This window comes from Coturnix japonica, chromosome 14 (assembly GCF_054131305.1).
Source record: "Coturnix japonica strain WE chromosome 14, WE-NBRP24, whole genome shotgun sequence".
Classification (NCBI taxonomy): Eukaryota; Metazoa; Chordata; class Aves; order Galliformes; family Phasianidae; genus Coturnix; species Coturnix japonica.
The window spans coordinates 16,703,644-16,719,574 of record NC_140676.1 but is presented as its reverse complement, the minus strand read 5'-3'; the positions used below and the strand labels follow the sequence as shown (position 1 = coordinate 16,719,574).

At 58.5% G+C, this 15,931-nt stretch overlaps 4 protein-coding genes across 13 annotated transcripts; all 4 read left to right on the top strand.

Annotated features, from left to right (window-relative positions):
- Positions 1-114: 114 nt before the first annotated feature.
- Positions 115-8,180, top strand: LOC107318588 (protein PML-like). 8 transcript variants are annotated; one of them, XM_085515889.1, is made up of 9 exons: positions 129-313; positions 691-1,169; positions 1,766-2,346; positions 3,979-4,019; positions 4,356-4,602; positions 4,843-4,898; positions 5,164-5,293; positions 5,791-6,560; positions 8,062-8,180. In XM_085515889.1, the coding sequence occupies exons 1-8, from the start codon at positions 248-250 to the stop codon at positions 6,555-6,557; spliced, it is 2,367 nt and encodes a 788-aa protein (XP_085372015.1). In that variant the 5' UTR covers positions 129-247; the 3' UTR covers positions 6,558-6,560; positions 8,062-8,180. The 8 variants fall into 8 exon arrangements, 7 of the variants coding, with proteins under 7 accessions (XP_085372018.1, XP_085372016.1, XP_085372017.1 ...); XR_014934439.1 differs by lacking the exon at positions 8,062-8,180 and having other exon boundaries at positions 116-313; positions 694-1,169; positions 2,760-4,019; positions 6,078-6,839; XM_085515890.1 differs by lacking the exon at positions 8,062-8,180 and having other exon boundaries at positions 124-313; positions 6,078-6,839.
- Positions 6,995-10,116, top strand: LOC107318591 (zona pellucida sperm-binding protein 3-like). Of its 2 annotated transcripts, XM_015872607.3 has the most exons (8): positions 6,995-7,520; positions 8,062-8,180; positions 8,254-8,357; positions 8,496-8,673; positions 8,760-8,880; positions 9,482-9,573; positions 9,663-9,892; positions 9,959-10,116. In XM_015872607.3, the coding sequence occupies exons 1-8, from the start codon at positions 7,128-7,130 to the stop codon at positions 10,063-10,065; spliced, it is 1,344 nt and encodes a 447-aa protein (XP_015728093.1). In that variant the 5' UTR covers positions 6,995-7,127; the 3' UTR covers positions 10,066-10,116. The 2 variants fall into 2 exon arrangements, 1 of the variants encoding a protein (XP_015728093.1); XR_014934440.1 differs by lacking the exon at positions 9,959-10,116 and having other exon boundaries at positions 9,482-9,637; positions 9,745-9,881.
- Positions 10,117-10,519: 403 nt separating this feature from the next.
- LOC107318593 (zona pellucida sperm-binding protein 3) lies at positions 10,520-13,874 on the top strand. 2 transcript variants are annotated; one of them, XM_085514907.1, is made up of 10 exons: positions 10,520-10,635; positions 11,422-11,908; positions 12,086-12,204; positions 12,295-12,398; positions 12,555-12,732; positions 12,809-12,929; positions 13,023-13,114; positions 13,334-13,464; positions 13,539-13,628; positions 13,705-13,874. In XM_085514907.1, exons 2-10 carry the CDS (start codon positions 11,534-11,536, stop codon positions 13,833-13,835), a joined length of 1,341 nt encoding a protein of 446 aa, XP_085371033.1. In that variant the 5' UTR covers positions 10,520-10,635; positions 11,422-11,533; the 3' UTR covers positions 13,836-13,874.
- Positions 13,875-14,412: 538 nt separating this feature from the next.
- On the top strand, positions 14,413-15,850 carry COMMD4 (COMM domain containing 4). Its single transcript, XM_015872613.3, has 8 exons — positions 14,413-14,448; positions 14,544-14,615; positions 14,703-14,768; positions 14,885-14,924; positions 15,025-15,144; positions 15,274-15,354; positions 15,485-15,661; positions 15,757-15,850. Exons 1-8 carry the CDS (start codon positions 14,446-14,448, stop codon positions 15,795-15,797), a joined length of 600 nt encoding a protein of 199 aa, XP_015728099.1. The 5' UTR covers positions 14,413-14,445; the 3' UTR covers positions 15,798-15,850.
- The last annotated feature ends 81 nt before the right edge of the window (positions 15,851-15,931 follow it).

The following is a 15,931-nucleotide window of genomic DNA, read 5'->3' as shown; positions in this document are numbered from 1 at the left end:
AACCAGCCCAGGCTGGAGGCATCCCCTTTGGTGATGTCTCCCTTCAGTCACAGTCCTTTTAGAGCTGCCACCCTTTGGTCGTGATCTCCACTTGACGGTGGCCTCATAGTCCACCAGTGGGGAGTGGATGGAAGGATGCAGAGGAGCCGGGGTGCAGCCCCTCCCAGGGAAATGGCTTCCAGGCAGCAGTCGACATAGAGCCCGCCCGGAGGAGGAGTTTGCAGTATCGGGAAATCGAAACTGAGAGATGGGAGAGGCGGGGGGAGTCCCGGAGCCGTGCCACGACATGGCTGGTCTCGAACCCACCGTCCCGGTGAGCCCCGGCCGGCAGCAGGGGATGGGGGGGGACGGTGGGGCGAGAGGAAGCGGGGGGCGGCAGCGGGCTGTGAATTTATGGGGCGGGGGGGAGCGGGGCTGTGGTGGGACCTTTTGGGGGGCTTTCATCCTTTCAGGCGTATGGAGTGGGTGCGATGGGAGTATGACGCTGTAGAGTTGGGGGGCGCCGGCAGAGACGGGGTGGCAGGGTGGGCTGGTGCCCTCCGTCCCATCCCCACCCCGCCGGGTGCGACGCTGCCAACGCGTTCCCTTGTGCTATGGGGAGGGGAAGTGTTGAGCGAGGGGAGGAAGTGGCCGCTCACCTGTGCCCGGATGGGGGTCCTGAGTCTCTGTCCCCTCCCTCGCCCCCCCAAGCAGCTGGAGAACGACTTCCAGTTCGTGCTGTGCGAGGGATGCAGGCAGCAATCGCCCGACCTGAAGCTGCTCACCTGCCTACACACGCTGTGCCTGGGCTGCCTGAGAGAGAACAAGCCCGTGGGGCAATGCCCAGTGTGCCAGGCTCCCATCCCACAGCCTGACGGCATCCCCGACGTGGACAACGTGCTGTTCAGCAGCCTGCAGATCCACCTGAGCATCTACCAGCGTGTTATCAGTGGGGCTGAGCTGCTGTGTGACAACTGTAGGAGCAGCAGTGAGTATTGGTGCCCGGAGTGCAAGGAGTTCCTGTGCACAAAGTGCTTTGAGACCCACCAGCGCTACGTCAAGAGGGAGAACCATGAGGCCAAGAGGGTGCAGGACATCAGGGTGGGATCACCGCAGGAGTTCCTCGAGGGCACCAGGAGGACCAGCAGCTTGTCCTGCCCCATCCCAACCCACCAGAACCTGACTCTAAGGTAGGTGTCCTGGAGAGGGAGCTTCTTGTCATTCATCTTTGGGCTGAGTGAGGTGGTTCTGTCCCACTGCTGGGGGCCACCAGATGGAGAAGTGGGATGGGAATCAGTTGGGGCTGCTGGTGGGGCCAGAGGAGGGTCTGGGGTGAGGATGAGGAAGTTGCTGGAGCCCAGGGAGGGCAGTTGGTGGGATGTCTAAGGTTGCCCAGATAAGATGTGGGTGCTCCAACCATGGAGGTGCCCGAGGCCTGGGCAGCCTGAGTTGGTGGGGGTCAGCCAGCGCATGGTGGAGAACTGGAATTGGTTGGGCTTTAAGGTCCCCTCCAACACAACCATTCTATGATCCCAAGAACAGATCATCATAGAATTAGGGCATCGTAGAATGGCATAGAATGAAAGGGGTCCTAAAGCCCTCCCAGCTCCATCCCTTGTAGTGGGAATCAGGCTCCCCATGGGCACCTCCAGGGACGGGGCACCCACCCCTCTCCGAGCACCCTGTGCTGGTGACTCACCACCCTCTGAGTAAATAATTGCTTACCTTCCTTCCTTCATCTCGGGGCACGGCCTGACGTCGCTCCTCCCCTTTCACACCTTCACAGCATCTACTGCAAGCAGTGCAGCAGGGTGATGTGCTGCATCTGCGCGCTGCTGGACGCCGCTCACAGCGGGCAGCACTGCGACGTCAGCACGGAGGCACGGCTGCGGCAGGACGAGCTGGCAGTGCTGGGGCAGGAGCTGGAGCAGTGGAGGGGCAGATTCGAGGCATCGCAGGCGGCGCTGCAGAAGGAGATGGAGCGGCTGAAGCAGGCAGGGAGCGCGGTGCGGGAGCTGGTGAAGCAGCGCGTGGAGCAGCTGGTGAGGCTGATCCGGCACCAGGAGCAGGAGCTGCTGGCGCTGGTGGAACGGAGGCAGGAGAGGGGCAGGAAGGAGCTGGAGGGGGAGCTGCGGCGCGTGGATGCCGTGCTGCGGAGGATGGAGGCGGGCAAGAGGCTGGTGGAGAAGATGGGCCTCTATGCCACGGAGCAGGAGGTGATGGACATGCAGCCCTTCGTCAAGGATGCGCTGGAGGAGCTGCGGCGGCAGCGCCCGCTGGTGAATGGGGAGTTGATGCTGCATGAGGACTTTGCCGAGTGCCGTGCCAGGCTGCGGGCGCTGACTGAGTGCATCGAGGGGCTGCAAGGTGAGATGTGGGCACGCTGCTCCGCAGGGCTGGGTGGAGGCTGAAAGTCGGGCTGAGTGTCATAGGTTGGGATTCACATCTCCTCCCACTTGGAGGATGGTGATTGCTGTGCTCAGCCCAAGGTTGGGATGCCACCATCGCTTTCCTCACTGACAGAGCAATGGTTGTCTCGCTCTCACAGTGTGCACTGTAAGGGGAGGAATGATGGTAAGTGCTCTGGGCTTGGGGAGGTGAGTGACGTGTGGATGTGGGTGTGCAGAGCGTGCAGGCTGTTGTGTGCAGCTGGGGATGTCCTCTCCAAGAAGCCTGGCATGCACACAGGTCACCTGTGTCCCTGGGCCCCGATGTGCTGCCATCTGCTGAACACTCCATCCTTGCTGTCCTCTCTAAGCTCCCTCTCCTGCTCCCTTCAGCCCCGCTCCCTGCTGCAGGTCCCGCTGTCCCCCAGCAGGACACACCATCCGAGGACGACAGCACCCCAACCCTCGACCTGCAGCCTCAGCCCCATAGCCCAGGAGGAGACACACCCCCCACACTGCCCAGCCCTGCTGCACAGCGGGATGAAGGAGCAGAGGAAAGCTCAGCATCGCCTCTCAGTGCCAGCGGGGACACCACATCTCTCCCCAAGGGCCTCCAGGCCTCCGTGGCTGCCCTGCAGAAAGATTTTGGCTGCTGGGCCAGGGCACACCTGCAGCACACAGAGGAGCTACTGGGGGTTGCCACTTGCCTGCTGCAGGCTCAGGGCAGGCTGAACAAGCACCTGGTGTCTCTGTCCCGTGGGGTGCACTCCATGGCTCGCTCCCTCAGTGCCATCACCTCCTTTTTGGGGAAGATGCTGCAACCAGGCCCTCAGGACTCCAGATCTGCGCCCACCCCACAGGACCCCCTAGACTTGAGCTGTCCCTCGCTGCCCTCCGACCTGCTGGATTTGTTCTGCCCCAGCACATCGCAGCAGAATAAAGCAGATCAGGGTCCTGCAGCATCTCCCCCTGCCAGGCCTCCATCACCCAAGGTCCCCAGCCCAGAGCTGGAGAAGGAGCATCCCAGCAAGAGCAAGAGAGACTACAAGCACACTGCTGGCCTCAGGAAGAGGAGGAAGAAGTGAGGGGAAACAGTGTGCCCTTTGCGATGCCTCAGTGATATCCCAGGATGATTCAGGAGAGCAGTGAGGAACGGGCTCTGTCAGAATGCCTGGAAAACCCATGGAAGGCTGCAGGGACTTGGCTCCCCACCTCACTTGTTGTGCCAATAAATCCTCCTGGGCAGAACGTTTGTCTTTGCTGGTGTCTCAGCCCAAAAGGGCCCCCCTGAGAGCTTCCCAAATTGCATCCCACTTCCCTCCACAAAGGGTTTGAACATGTCTATGACCTCAGCCTGAGCATTGCTGCAGAGCACAGCTCCACCCAGGTCATCTAGATGAGCAAGCATTTTACCAGACCAGCCTCAAGGCTTGAGTTTGGCCTCTGCAACATTTCCCAATGGGGCTCTGGGCTACCCGCAGCTCTGGCATCCCTGTGGCAGCAGAGGAGACATGGCCCCATGGCCACCTGCACCTCCTTGCAACACCCATCACTCTCAGACACCTCCAGCACTGCTCACCCTCCTCATCCCGCTGTGTTTTTGTTCTTTCAGAAGCTGCCCCAGCTCCAGCCACCATGAAAAATTCCCACCAGGTGAGATTTGCTTTCTGCTCACACCCCAAACCATCCCAAATCCCAGGGCTCCCCATGACGTCTTCAAGCACTCCCATATCTCCTGTTCATTGCCTCCATCTCTGCTCCTTGCCCTGGGTCTTCTGTTGGTCTCCATGTGGTCCCATCACAGCCCTAGACTGGTACACTGGGTGGCTGGACCTGGGTTTGCTCACCAAAGCAAGGTGTGTGGTGGGATTGTGCATCATCGTGCCTTGAGGTTGTTACCTTGGGTTCAAATGAGTGGCCTCGTGTGGTTGTGCTCTGGTGGCAAAGGCCACGCAGGGATGCTCACTGAACTCTGCTCTGCCCACCTAGGTCCCATTGATGGCCTCCACCCCTGCCAAGAGGAAGAAAGAGGAAGGCACCAGCACGCTGCCATCCCCTGTAAAGATGATAAAGGCTGAGAAAGACGATGATGAGGGGAACACACCAGTGATGCCACAGGAACCAAACTGCTTGCCACAACCCCATACCAGCTTTTCTGCACCCACCATGGCTGCCAGCAGGGAAGGCTGCCTGCTGAACAGCACGCCAGGCAGCAGCAATGAGATGCATGACTCAGGTAAGCAATGCTCTTGCAGGCATCAGGTGGATTCTGGGGGGCAGTTTGCAGCATCCACAGTGGGTTCCCAAGAGGACAGTCACATCTCAGTGCATCTTCTTGTTCAGATGGTTGCTCACCATCCACCTCTCTGGTTTGCCAGGGCACCCCAGCTCAGTTGATGATGCTGACAGAGTTGGCCCTTGTGCGTGTCAGACAGTCCAGTGTCCCACAGTTGACTTGTCTTTTCTCTCTGGGCAGATAGCGACCTTCTTAACTTGGGCAGTGATGAAGAGGACAGCAGGGATGAGGAGTTGGTGAGTTAAGATCCTGGCAAGGGAACTTCTGAAATCCTTGAAAGCCAAAATACTTTTGTCAGAACCCCTCAGCTCTGTGATAGTCCCATCTTTCCTTTCATCTTAGAACAATAAGCTACTTGGTAAGGTTCCAAACAGGTCACTCCAGGTCCTCCAGCAGTTTGAACAGATCCCTTTGGTCACCCCCAGGATGCACAAACACCTTGAGCTGCTACCTGTTTTCTTCCTGAGATGTTTATTAAAAGCTATTTGTTTGCTTCTCCAGGATCCCAGCCTGCTTGATGATATGTTCGAGGATGGAACCAGCAGAGACAACTCTCTCCTTCCCATCTGCCTCCAGAACACACTGGATGCGGAACAAGGATATGTGGTCTTCTTTGACATTAAGATTTGGAGTAAGTTCCTAAGTGGGAATGTGTTCTGTAATGAGTGTGCCGTGTTGAAGCTGGCTTACATCCCCACGTATGGCAGTTTCATTTTTGATTTTTTGAGGGTGGGCAGAAGTTGGGAAGTTTGGTGAGGTATTGGCATAGACTGCCCCCAAAGGTGGTGGAGTTACTGCCCCTGGAGATGATCAGGAAAATGATAGATTTGGCACTGCAGGACATGGTCTAGAGTGATTACAGGCATGGGACTTGATGATTTTAGTTGTCTTTCCAACCTAAATGATTCTATGGTTCTGTGAAGTTCAGATGTTTCTGCCATAGCCTTGGTGACGTAAGAGAGGGGATGATCTCTTGCGACCCTAAGAGACGTTGCTTTCATGTTTGAGACAAACGGTGGGCTGTTGAAGGCTGAGTGACTCAATGTTTTATTTCCCTGCTGGATAAGAGGTTAATTCTTCCTGTTCTTCCTCTCTCCTCCTCTTTTACTTTCCCCTCGTCCTCTCCAGAAAATGAAATCATTCATATGGTGGTGGTTGACAAAGAGAAAATGCTCTCAGTCCTCATTCAGCCCACAGTGTGTTTTCCCAACTCAGCGGCCAAAACTAATGGCTCTGAGGTGGGCCTGAGGGATCTGCTGATCCACCTCAGCACCATCCGCAGGCCCATCCTGGCTGCATATGGTCTCTGGTCACTGCCCTTTCCCACCCTCCTGAAAAACCTGACGGCCATTGGCATGAAAGCAGAGTTCTTCTCCGTGGTGCATGGCTTCATGGATGTTCTACCCCTAATAAAGGAGAAGATCCCAGAGAATCAGAGCTGCAAGCTGGAGAACTTGGCCAACAGCTTGCTGTGGCAGGACCTCAGCAACTGCAGCACCATGGAGAGTGCCAGGGCCACCAGGGACCTCTGCAACGTCCTGGAGATCGACCTGAACAACAGACCCATAAAGCTCCTCAGCCCTGCCAACCTGGAATCCTTCATGTCCCTTCAGCCCTTGCTGGACAAGAAGCTGCTCACCCGGCCCTCGGCCCAGACATTGGCTTCCCATGGCATCGGCCTCCCCGAGCTGCATGACTGCTTTGCTTGTGACCCTGCCAGGGGTCTACGCAGAATGTGTGCCTTGGTCAATGCCGTCCGGCATCCCTCTGAGAAGAAGGTCCGTCAACTCAGCAAGATCAAGGCCTACTTCCAGCAGCAGCCACTGGCAGGTAGCAGCCAGGCCTCACTATGTGACGAGTTACAGGAGGCCACGAAGACCAAGCAAGACTGCTGAAAGGTAGTCTGAACCAAACCCATCCCATTGCCCTGCTTGGGATGTAACCTGGGTTTGGGGTATTGCCACAGGTTACCTAGATTTACCTATGCCTGTGACAGGGGGGAGCCACCCCGTGCATCTTGCAGAGCTGCTTATTGTTGCATACAGGGGATAAAGAGGGGGGAGATGTTGCATATTGTGTAGGTGGTGCCTGTGTGCACCTGGGGTGGAGTCAGGGAGGTCACCTGTACCACTATATAGGGTTTGTTGTGAGGCATTAAACTTGTACTTTCAGCGTTACACACTGTGTGTGTGTCCTGTCTGTTCCCCGTGTGCAGAGGCACAGTGCAGTCACTAGGCAGCCTTGATTTGTTGCCGGATCGGGAGGCGACACTTATTACCAGAAAAGATGTTAAAAAATATAAAAACCCACAGTTAGCTGCTAAGCACATCTGACACCAGCTCCTCGTTAGCTAATTAACACCATCCCCAGGGGACTGGGTGCTGCTAATTGCCTCTGATGGGAGTGAGGGCTACAAAAGGCCCTGGGCAGCCTCTTGCCCCTTATGCTGGGTTCTGGTGGGTAGGATGAAGCTCACAAGCTGCCTGGATTTTGCTCTTTTCTGCTGCCTCCTGGAGATGGGGGCTGCCTACAGCTCTTGGGGCTTCCTCCAAGGGGAAACAGAGCTGTGGGGGGCTCAGTCCTTGGGCCAGCCCCATGCCTTCTCCCAGCCCTCCCCATGGGCATGGGTAGATGTGTCTCAGCTCCAGGCTGCGTCCCCACTGCACCCCGTGTCTGTGTGGTGCCAGGAGGCACAGATGGTGGTCACGGTGCACAGGGACCTCTTTGGCACCGGGCGCCTGGTCCGGGCTGCAGACCTGACCCTGGGTACGGCTGCCTGCCCAGCCACAGCCCAGAATGCTGCTGAGAACGTGGTGACTTTCGTGGCTGGGCTGCATGAGTGCGGCAGCACCCTCAGGGTAAGGCTGGGGGCTTTGGGTGGGGGCTGGCTCTTTGTTTTCACTTGGGGGTGCTGTGTAGCAAGGGATGTTGAGCCTTTGGGTGTTTAACTCTGGGATTCTGGTTTATTCCCTTTTGTTTAGCAGGGTTGGAAGTAAACTTAAAGAGGAAGTAGCTGCCAGTCCTATAAATGCTGATTACTTCACACAGCCAAGGGCAACCTTAGTGTTGCCAAAGCTTCTCAAGGCTGGTGATGCTGCTCCCTGATGCAGCACTTAATGGAGCACAGCGGTTGGGCTCTGTGCTTGGGGAAGTGATCACAAGGTTTTTCTTATAGTTGAGAGCCTCAGCTCTTCTCTGAGGGCTGCAGAGCCCCAGCAGCTGATGTTGAGTTTAGGGGCATGTGAGTGCTGCCTACTGTTGCTAGAGCATGTGTATGGTAACTACTGAGTCACAGCCTGAACTGCTGATGGAGCACCTGGGAGAGGTTTGGGGCTCCACACTTGTGGCTGGAGGAGAAGGGTTCTTACTGACTGGGTAATGCAATCTGCCTCTCCCCAGGTCACCCCTGAGGCTCTCATCTACAGCACAAGCTTGAATTACAGCCCATTCCGTGCTGGTAACCCCGTCATCATTCGTACTAGCCCTGCTGTGGTTCCAATTGAGTGCCACTACCCAAGGTGAGTTGATGCAGATGGGCACTGAGCCCTCCTGCAGCTGCAGAGCTTTCTGATCACAAGCACCACTCCCCAGGAGGAACAACGTGAGCAGCCACGCCATCCAGCCAACATGGGCACCCTTCCACTCCACCCTCTCCTCTGAGCAGAGGCTGCTTTTCTCCTTGCATCTTATGAATGGTAGGTTTGGGGCAGGGGTCTCCCCTGGTGCATGGGATGGGTGTCGGTGTGGGCCTGGCAGCCCCAGGGCCTTGTGCCCCTCTAGGGCTCATTGTGTGGGTGTGGTGAGGCGTTAAAACCATCCAACTTCCATTCCAGATGACTGGAGCACCCAGAGGGCCTCTGCTGTGTTCCAGCTGGGGGAGATGCTCCATGTGCAGGCCAGCGTCAGTGTGGGGAACCACGCACCTCTGAGGCTCTTTGTGGACAGCTGCGTGGCCACCCCCAGCCCAGACAGGGGCTCCTCTCCCCAGTATTCATTCATTGACTTCAATGGGTAAGAGCTGTCTGTGCCCTGACCTTGGGTCATCTCTCTGTAAGCCTTGGCTCTCTGTTACCTGGCTGACCTTTGTTTGCACCTAGGTGCATGGTGGATGGGCGGCTGGATGATGCCACCTCAACTTTTATATCCCCAAGGCCCCGGCTAGATGTGCTTCAGTTTGCAGTAGATGTGTTCAAGTTTGCAGGAGACTCCAGCAGCCTGGTAAATCCAAGACAGTGAGCACCCTTGTTTAGATCGTGTCCAGCCTCGTGCCATGGAGTGGGTCAATGCAGCTGTGTTGGGGAAGTAATCTCATAGAGCCATCTGAGTTGGAAGGAGCCCTTAAAGTCCATCAGTGCAATCCATGCAATGCGCTGGGACACCCACAGCACATCGGGTGCTCAGAGCCCCCCAGCCTGACCTTGGTGCCTGCAGGGATGGGACACCACTGCCTCTCTGAGCAGCCTGTGCTGCTGCCTCACTGCCCTTAGTGTAGAAAAAGCCTTTCTTACATCCAACCTAAATCTCCCTTCTTCTAGTCTGAATCCTTTTTCCCCTTGTCCTACCCCTCAACAGACTCTGCTGAAGAGTCTGTCCCTTATAACAACACAAGGATGAGGTGTTACTGATTCTGATTGTAAGCTCCTCCTTGGGTAATGCTTCTGGTCATGATAAACCCCCTTAAGTTAGACTTGAATGGCTGCACTCAATGTTCTGAAAGAAGCAGTGGTGTTTGAGGTGCCCCAGGGATGTAGCAGTCCCTCACAGGGGATAGGGAAGCTGTGTGTGTGCCTTTAGGTGAATGGTCTGCTTGGTCTCTCAGCTTTACATCACCTGCCACCTGAAGGTCTCTCCAGCCAGCCAACCTCCGGACCCTCAGAACAAGGCTTGCTCCTTCCACAAACCCAGCGGGCTGTGAGTAACTGGGCTGCCCCATCCTGAACCCCAAAGCACAGTGGGATCCCTGCTATAGGGCCAGGTTAGTAACCAGGCTCTCTTTCCAGCTGGGCACCTGTGGAGGGCACACGGGCTGTTTGCTCATGCTGTGAGACACAGAGCTGTGGCACAGCAAGGCATTCCCTACAGCCCCACAGCCCATTCCATCAGCACAGAGGGCGAACCCGCAGGGGGCTGCCCCTGCATCCCACAGTGGGAGAAGCAGATGTGATGCTCGGCCCTCTGCTCATCCATGGCCTCCAGCAGCAGCCAGCAGCAGGCGGGGTGCCCTCAGCAGGTGGGTAATGAGGATGGGGTGGGGGCTTATCTCTGCCTCTCACCACCTTTGGCTTCTTCTCTGCAGGTGCTGGAAGCCTTGTGGGGCTGGGACTGGCTGCTGGTTCAACAGTCCTGCTCCTTGCTGCTCTGGGAGCCCTGGCTGCCCGCCGGACACACAGCAACCCTGTCTGAATTATGTTCTCAATGTTTTAGCTTCTAATATCCAATAAAGAGTAAACCTGACCTACAATAGGAGACTTTCTGGCGGCCAAAGGGGGGTTTATGCTATCCATCCTGTGAGTAAGGGCTGGTGGGATGGGGGCCCTTGCTAACGGGGACTGGGGGGGGTGGGTGTAGGGGAGGTTTGGCTCTTCCAGGGATGCAGGAATTCCAGTCTCTGCCCAAGGACTGTTTATGCATTTCAGCCAAGGCTCGTTACATATAGATATGTATAAACTGTCCTTGGAACTGGGGCTGGAATTTCAGCCTCTGCTTTCCCCCCCCCCCCTTTCCCCATTGTTCTAAGACAATCAATAGCTTTCTCCCTGCTCATTGTAGAGGGGGCCCCCTGAGCTGCCTCCTCCTCACCAGCCGAGGCTCCTGCCCTCGCCCTGTGCTCACCAGACCTTGTTTACTGATTCAGCAGTGCCTACTCCTGCCCTTATCTGCTGTCAGCGTTGAGTGTCTTTGCCAAATGTCCTCCTAAAGACTGAGGCTCCCTGCTGGAATGCCTGGCATTTCTACGTAAGCACCAATCTCAAGGTATCCTAAACACCAAGGAGAAGCCCTGGCCTGTTCCATGGGGAGGGAGAGGCAGCAGGAGGGCAGAAGGTTGTGCAATACAGCGCGCTTACGTGCGCACTGTGCTTTTGGGGTGTTGCATCAGATTCAGTGGGGTTTCTGGTTGGCAACTGACCCAAAGCTCCATCCATTTCCCAGTGACCAGCTGAGCTCCACTTTGGCCCCCTGACTCAGTCTGCTGCCTTCTAGCTAAGGGCATCACAGAGGTGGGGAAGGATTTGGGGTGCAGAACAGAACTCACTATGTGTCACCATGTACAAAGACATACAGGCACCCAAGGAAGGGGCTGAGAGCATGTGGGGGCTGAGCTTTAAGCATCCATCCATTTGCTAAGGGATGGCCCTGGGTGTTTTGCTGGGTGCTGGGCAGGGCTGGCTAATGGAAGCAGCAGGCTCAGCCCTGCAAGAGTGCTGCAGCAGGGTGTGATGGGGCTGGCTGAGCACAGCTGCACTCACATTGCTGGTGAGCAGTGGGATGCGTAAAGTCCCTTCTTGGGATGCTATGGAGGAGACATGGGGCAACAGCATCCGGAACGGCTCTGGGCAGAGCTGGGGGTGGTGGAAAGCCCCCACTTCTGACCCTCCCCCACTGCATCACCTCCCCAGGGGCCTTGAAAAGCCCCTTATCACCCAGCACAAACCTAAACAAGCCGCTCAGTCCCCGTCTCCCCGTCTCCGGCTTCTGCTGAGTTTTCTAAACAATTCCCCCAAAGAGGCTGACGTGGATGTTTTCTCTCTCCTTGGGCAGCCTGGAATGAGGGGCACAGCACCCCGGAAATGACTCTGCCTCCCCATCCCCACGTGCAGACAGCACAGGGGGACGGGGGGATATAAAGCACAGCGGAGCTGCCCTATCTCCCATGCTGGGTGAGCTTGCAGAAGACAGGATGCAAGGCAGCTGCGTGGTGCTGGGACTCCTGTGCTGCTTGGTGGCCCGGGTGGGCTCCTATACACCCTGGGACCTCTCCTGGTCAGCACGAGGGGATCCCTCTGCTTGGTCCTGGGGGGCTGAGGTGCACTCACGGGCCGTGTCCAGCTCACACCCGGTGGCCGTGCAGTGCCAGGAGGCACAGCTGGTGGTGACGGTGCACAGGGACCTCTTTGGCACCGGGCGTCTCATCAACGCTGCCGACCTGACTCTGGGCCCTGCTGCCTGCAAGCACTCCTCGCTCAACGCCGCACACAACACCGTCACCTTCGCTGCTGGCCTCCATGAGTGCGGCAGTGTCGTGCAGGTGAGATCTCATACCTCGGGTGGGTGGTTTCCTCCCAGAGCTGCTTTGTGCATGGAAACCCTCTGCGTTTTATCCTTTTTTTCTGCATTTCACAATAGAAAGAGACAGCTGTGGGTGGGTGGCAGGGGAAGGTCTTAGTGCTTTGTGCCAACAACCTTCTGTGCTTTCCCTGCCCAGGTGACACCAGACACCCTCATCTACCGCACGCTCATCAACTATGACCCCAGCCCTGCTAGCAACCCTGTCATCATCCGCACCAACCCTGCTGTCATCCCCATCGAGTGCCACTACCCCAGGTAAGGGCTCTGCACCCTCACTCTCCCCCGAGACCCCCCCCATCCCCCCTCCCCATTGCCCAGCTGGGTACTGATGCTGTTGCTTTCCAGGAGGGAGAACGTGAGCAGCAACGCCATCCGGCCCACCTGGTCCCCCTTCAACTCTGCCCTGTCAGCAGAGGAGAGGCTGGTGTTCTCTCTGCGCCTCATGAGCGGTATGTGGGATGGCATCCCCCACACCACCATGGCACAGCTTCCAGTTACCCAGCTGGAGCACCCAGCTGTCCCAAAGCCATCACTCACACTGCTCCCCACCTACCACTACCACCGTCCCCTCTCTCACCCCCTTGTGTCACCACCCTGCCCTGCAGACGACTGGAGCACGGAGAGACCCTTCACTGGCTTCCAGCTGGGCGACATCCTCAACATCCAGGCTGAGGTCAGCACTGAGAGCCACGTGCCCCTGCGGCTCTTTGTGGACAGCTGTGTGGCTGCCCTGAGCCCCGACGGCGACTCCTCGCCCCACTATGCCATCATTGACTTCAATGGGTGAGCCTGGGGGGGGGGCACTGCTCGCAGGGGGCTCAGCGGGATGCTGACCCATCCCCCTCTGCCTCATGTCCAGGTGCTTGGTGGACGGGAGGGTGGATGACACAAGCTCTGCCTTCATCACGCCCCGTCCGCGGGAGGATGTGCTGAGGTTCAGGATCGACGTCTTCAGGTTTGCAGGGGATACCAGGAACCTGGTAAGGCTGTATGCAGTGTCCATCCTCAATACCTACCCTGAGCCAGGCTGTCCCCAAGGAGAGCTCCCTAGCCCTTCCCCTGCCTTCCCATAGATCTACATCACCTGCCACCTGAAGGTGACCCCAGCAGACCAAGGCCCAGACCCCCAGAACAAGGCTTGCTCCTTCAATAAAGCCAGAAACACGTGAGTAGCTGTGGCACAGATCAGGGTGTTTTATGGACTCCAACTCAGGAGCCAGCACCCAAACCCCAGATACGGACATAAACCCTCCGTGTGGGTCTGGACACCACCTCACGCTCCTCCAGCATGTGTTTGCCAACGTGTCCTTTGGGCCGAAGGAGGGGGGGAGGGGTTGGCAGGAGTCCCCACTCACTTGGTTATAGCGCTGCTGTCCTGCTCCAGCTGGGTGCCAGTGGAAGGCAGCCGGGATGTCTGCAGCTGCTGTGAGACGGGGAACTGCGAGCCGCCCGCGCTCTCCCGGAGGCTGAACCCCATGGAGCGATGGAACGGCCGCCGCTTCCGTCGTGATGCCGGTAAGGTCCCTCGGTGGGGCCGGGGAAACCCGGGCGGGGGGGGGGAGCGCAGCTCATGGTTCCATCCTTCCCAGGGAAAGAAGTTGCAGCCGATGTGGTCATTGGTCCCGTGTTGCTCTCGGCGGACCCGGGAGCCGTGGGGCAGCAGCAGGAGGGCGGTGATGGTGAGTCGCTGCGGTTGTGCCTTTCTTATGGTGCGGCTGCAGTGCCCTGCTCTGACGGCTGGGTTTGGCTTTGCAGGTGCGGCGGTGACGGAGAACAGCGTGGGGACGGGGCTGGTGTGCGTGGCCGTGGTTGTAGCGCTGGCTGCCGTTGGGGTGGCTGTGGGTATTGCACGCAAGGGCTGCACCCGAACCTCGGTTGCGGCGTGAGCGCAAGGCGAGCCGTGAATAAAGCCTGGAAAGGACAAACTGTGTCGTGCTTCTCTGTGCGCTGCTGTGGCTCCGCAGTAGCAGAGTCCCCACCTCTAAGACCGCCTCCACCACCTGGGTCTGGGGTTGGGGGTTACATTGCAAGGGGGACACAGCGCTGCCAGCAGTGGGGTGCCCCCGCAGGGCTCTCAGCACCCCCCGGTGCCCAGTTCTCCATAGGCACCACTGGGGTCGGGTGGTCCTGGAGGTGCCCCCAGCCTCTGGTCACCAATGGGGACAGCGACTGCACTGAGCATCCCATCTCCACGCCCTACTCGGGCTCTTGGGGGTCGCAAAGCTGCCTGGTGGGCGCAGGGCTCTGCTATGAAGGGTCCCAAACCCCCGTGTCCACAGACCGGAGCGATAAGCGATAAGAGATAGAGGACCCAACGCAGCCGCGGGAGACGGAAGCGCGGCGCGCCTCCTCCTGGCGGGCGCGGGAATAGTGCGGACCTGGGTGGGGACTGCGGCGTAAAGCCCAAACAGCGCGGGAAAGCGGTGGGCGGGGCTTTGTGGGCGTGGTTCCGGTATCGGTTCCGGGTCGCGGTGTCGGTACCGGAGCGGTGGAACCATGGTGGGAACGGAGCGGGGGAACCGGGGGAACCGGGGGCACCTGGGGGCGGCGCGGTGCTTCGCCGGGCTCTGAGCGCTCCCTCCTTCCTTCCTTAGCGGTTCCGGTTCTGCGGGGATCTGGACTGCCCCGATTGGGTGCTGGCTGAGATCAGCGTGCTGGCCCGAATCGTTAAGTGCTTTCCCTTCCCGAACCCCGTCCGTTCACGGCGCCGGGCCGCGCTGAGGGTGCGGCGCTGAGCGTGATTCTCCCCGCAGTCCTCGGTGAAGCTGAAGCTGATCTGCGCTCAGGTGCTGCGGGAGCTGCTGGGGGACAACATCGACGTGAGTGTTCACATTGGGAACCGTGCGAGCTCCAAGGCTTTGGTTCTAGCGTTAGAACCAAATACGAACGAAAGAGGCACGTTAGTGTATAATTAACACGTGCTTCTGTCCCACAGTATGAGAAGATCCTGAAGCTGACGTCGGACGCCAAGCTGGGTGAGCCCCATTCCTTGTCCTGCTGCTGGGAGCCCTGCAGGAGGCAGCCCCCCCCCCAGGGGTCTGTCTGCCCCTGGGTTGAGCCCCCTCCTCCCCATAGAGTCGGGTGATGTGAAGGCTGCAATTGCTGTGCTCGACTTCATCCTCTCCAACGCAGCCAAGCACAACGTGGATGGTGAATCGTTGTCCAGCGAGTTGCAGCAGCTGGGGCTGCCCAAAGGTGGGGTATGGGTGACCCCTGGCTGGCTGAGCTTTGCTCTCTTTGCTCCCTGCTGGGGTTTGGCTGTTGCAGGGCAGGAGCTGGCAGCACTGGGTGCTCACTGTTTGTCCCATCTTCCTTCTCGGGCAGAACATGCCACAGGGTTGTGTCGCTCCTATGAGGAGAAGCAGAGCTCCCTGCAGGACAGCCTCAGGGCTGGCAGCCTCCGATGTGAGTGTGCCACTCATACCACTGGCATGCAGGGCTGGGGGGACGGGGGGGGTCTCTTCCCATCCGAGAGTGATGCGTTGGCTTTGTGCTGAGCTATGGGACAGGGCCTGATGCTGACACTACACTGCAGTGAGCCGCCTGGATGGTGTGTCGTGGAGGGTGGATTATACACTGAGCTCCAGTGAGCTGCAGGACGTGGGGGAACCTCTGGTGCATCTGCTGCTGCGTGTGAAGCATCGGGAGCACGGGGAGCCCGAGGCCGTGCCCGTGGCCGTGTCGGCCGACAAGTTCCGGGTGCTGCTGGCAGGTGAGGGGGTGCAGCTGGGGGCTGAGGGAGGCCCAGCCCTTTGTTTAGGGCCCTCAGAAGGACGCTCGGTGTCACACAGCCCCTCCACCCCGCAGAGCTGAAGCAGGCCCAGGCGCTGATGACGACCCTCCTGTGAGGCCGCGGTGCTGGCACAGCGTGCGGGGTGCGCTAATAAAGTGACGGAGCGAAGCCCGAGCTGTGTCGGCCTCTTCCTCCCCGCGGGCCGCGCAGCCCGAGCACAGCCGGGTTTATGGGATGGAGGCGGAGCCG

Excerpts from the sequence above, each read along its gene's own strand:
- LOC107318588 (XM_085515889.1), top strand. The coding sequence starts at position 248 with ATGGGAGAGGCGGGGGGAGTCCCGGAGCCGTGCCACGACATGGCTGGT. Across the intron at positions 2,347-3,978 it reads GTGCATCGAGGGGCTGCAAG|AAGCTGCCCCAGCTCCAGCC; the intron begins GTGAGATGTGGG and ends TTGTTCTTTCAG. Across the intron at positions 4,603-4,842 it reads CAATGAGATGCATGACTCAG|ATAGCGACCTTCTTAACTTG; the intron begins GTAAGCAATGCT and ends CTCTCTGGGCAG.
- LOC107318591 (XM_015872607.3), top strand. The coding sequence starts at position 7,128 with ATGAAGCTCACAAGCTGCCTGGATTTTGCTCTTTTCTGCTGCCTCCTG. Across the intron at positions 8,358-8,495 it reads CTCCTTGCATCTTATGAATG|ATGACTGGAGCACCCAGAGG; the intron begins GTAGGTTTGGGG and ends CTTCCATTCCAG. Across the intron at positions 9,574-9,662 it reads TTCCACAAACCCAGCGGGCT|CTGGGCACCTGTGGAGGGCA; the intron begins GTGAGTAACTGG and ends CTCTCTTTCCAG.
- LOC107318593 (XM_085514907.1), top strand. The coding sequence starts at position 11,534 with ATGCTGGGTGAGCTTGCAGAAGACAGGATGCAAGGCAGCTGCGTGGTG. Across the intron at positions 12,399-12,554 it reads CTCTCTGCGCCTCATGAGCG|ACGACTGGAGCACGGAGAGA; the intron begins GTATGTGGGATG and ends CCTGCCCTGCAG. Across the intron at positions 12,930-13,022 it reads CAGGGGATACCAGGAACCTG|ATCTACATCACCTGCCACCT; the intron begins GTAAGGCTGTAT and ends GCCTTCCCATAG.
- COMMD4 (XM_015872613.3), top strand. Across the intron at positions 14,925-15,024 it reads GACGTCGGACGCCAAGCTGG|AGTCGGGTGATGTGAAGGCT; the intron begins GTGAGCCCCATT and ends TCCTCCCCATAG. Across the intron at positions 15,355-15,484 it reads CAGGGCTGGCAGCCTCCGAT|TGAGCCGCCTGGATGGTGTG; the intron begins GTGAGTGTGCCA and ends ACTACACTGCAG.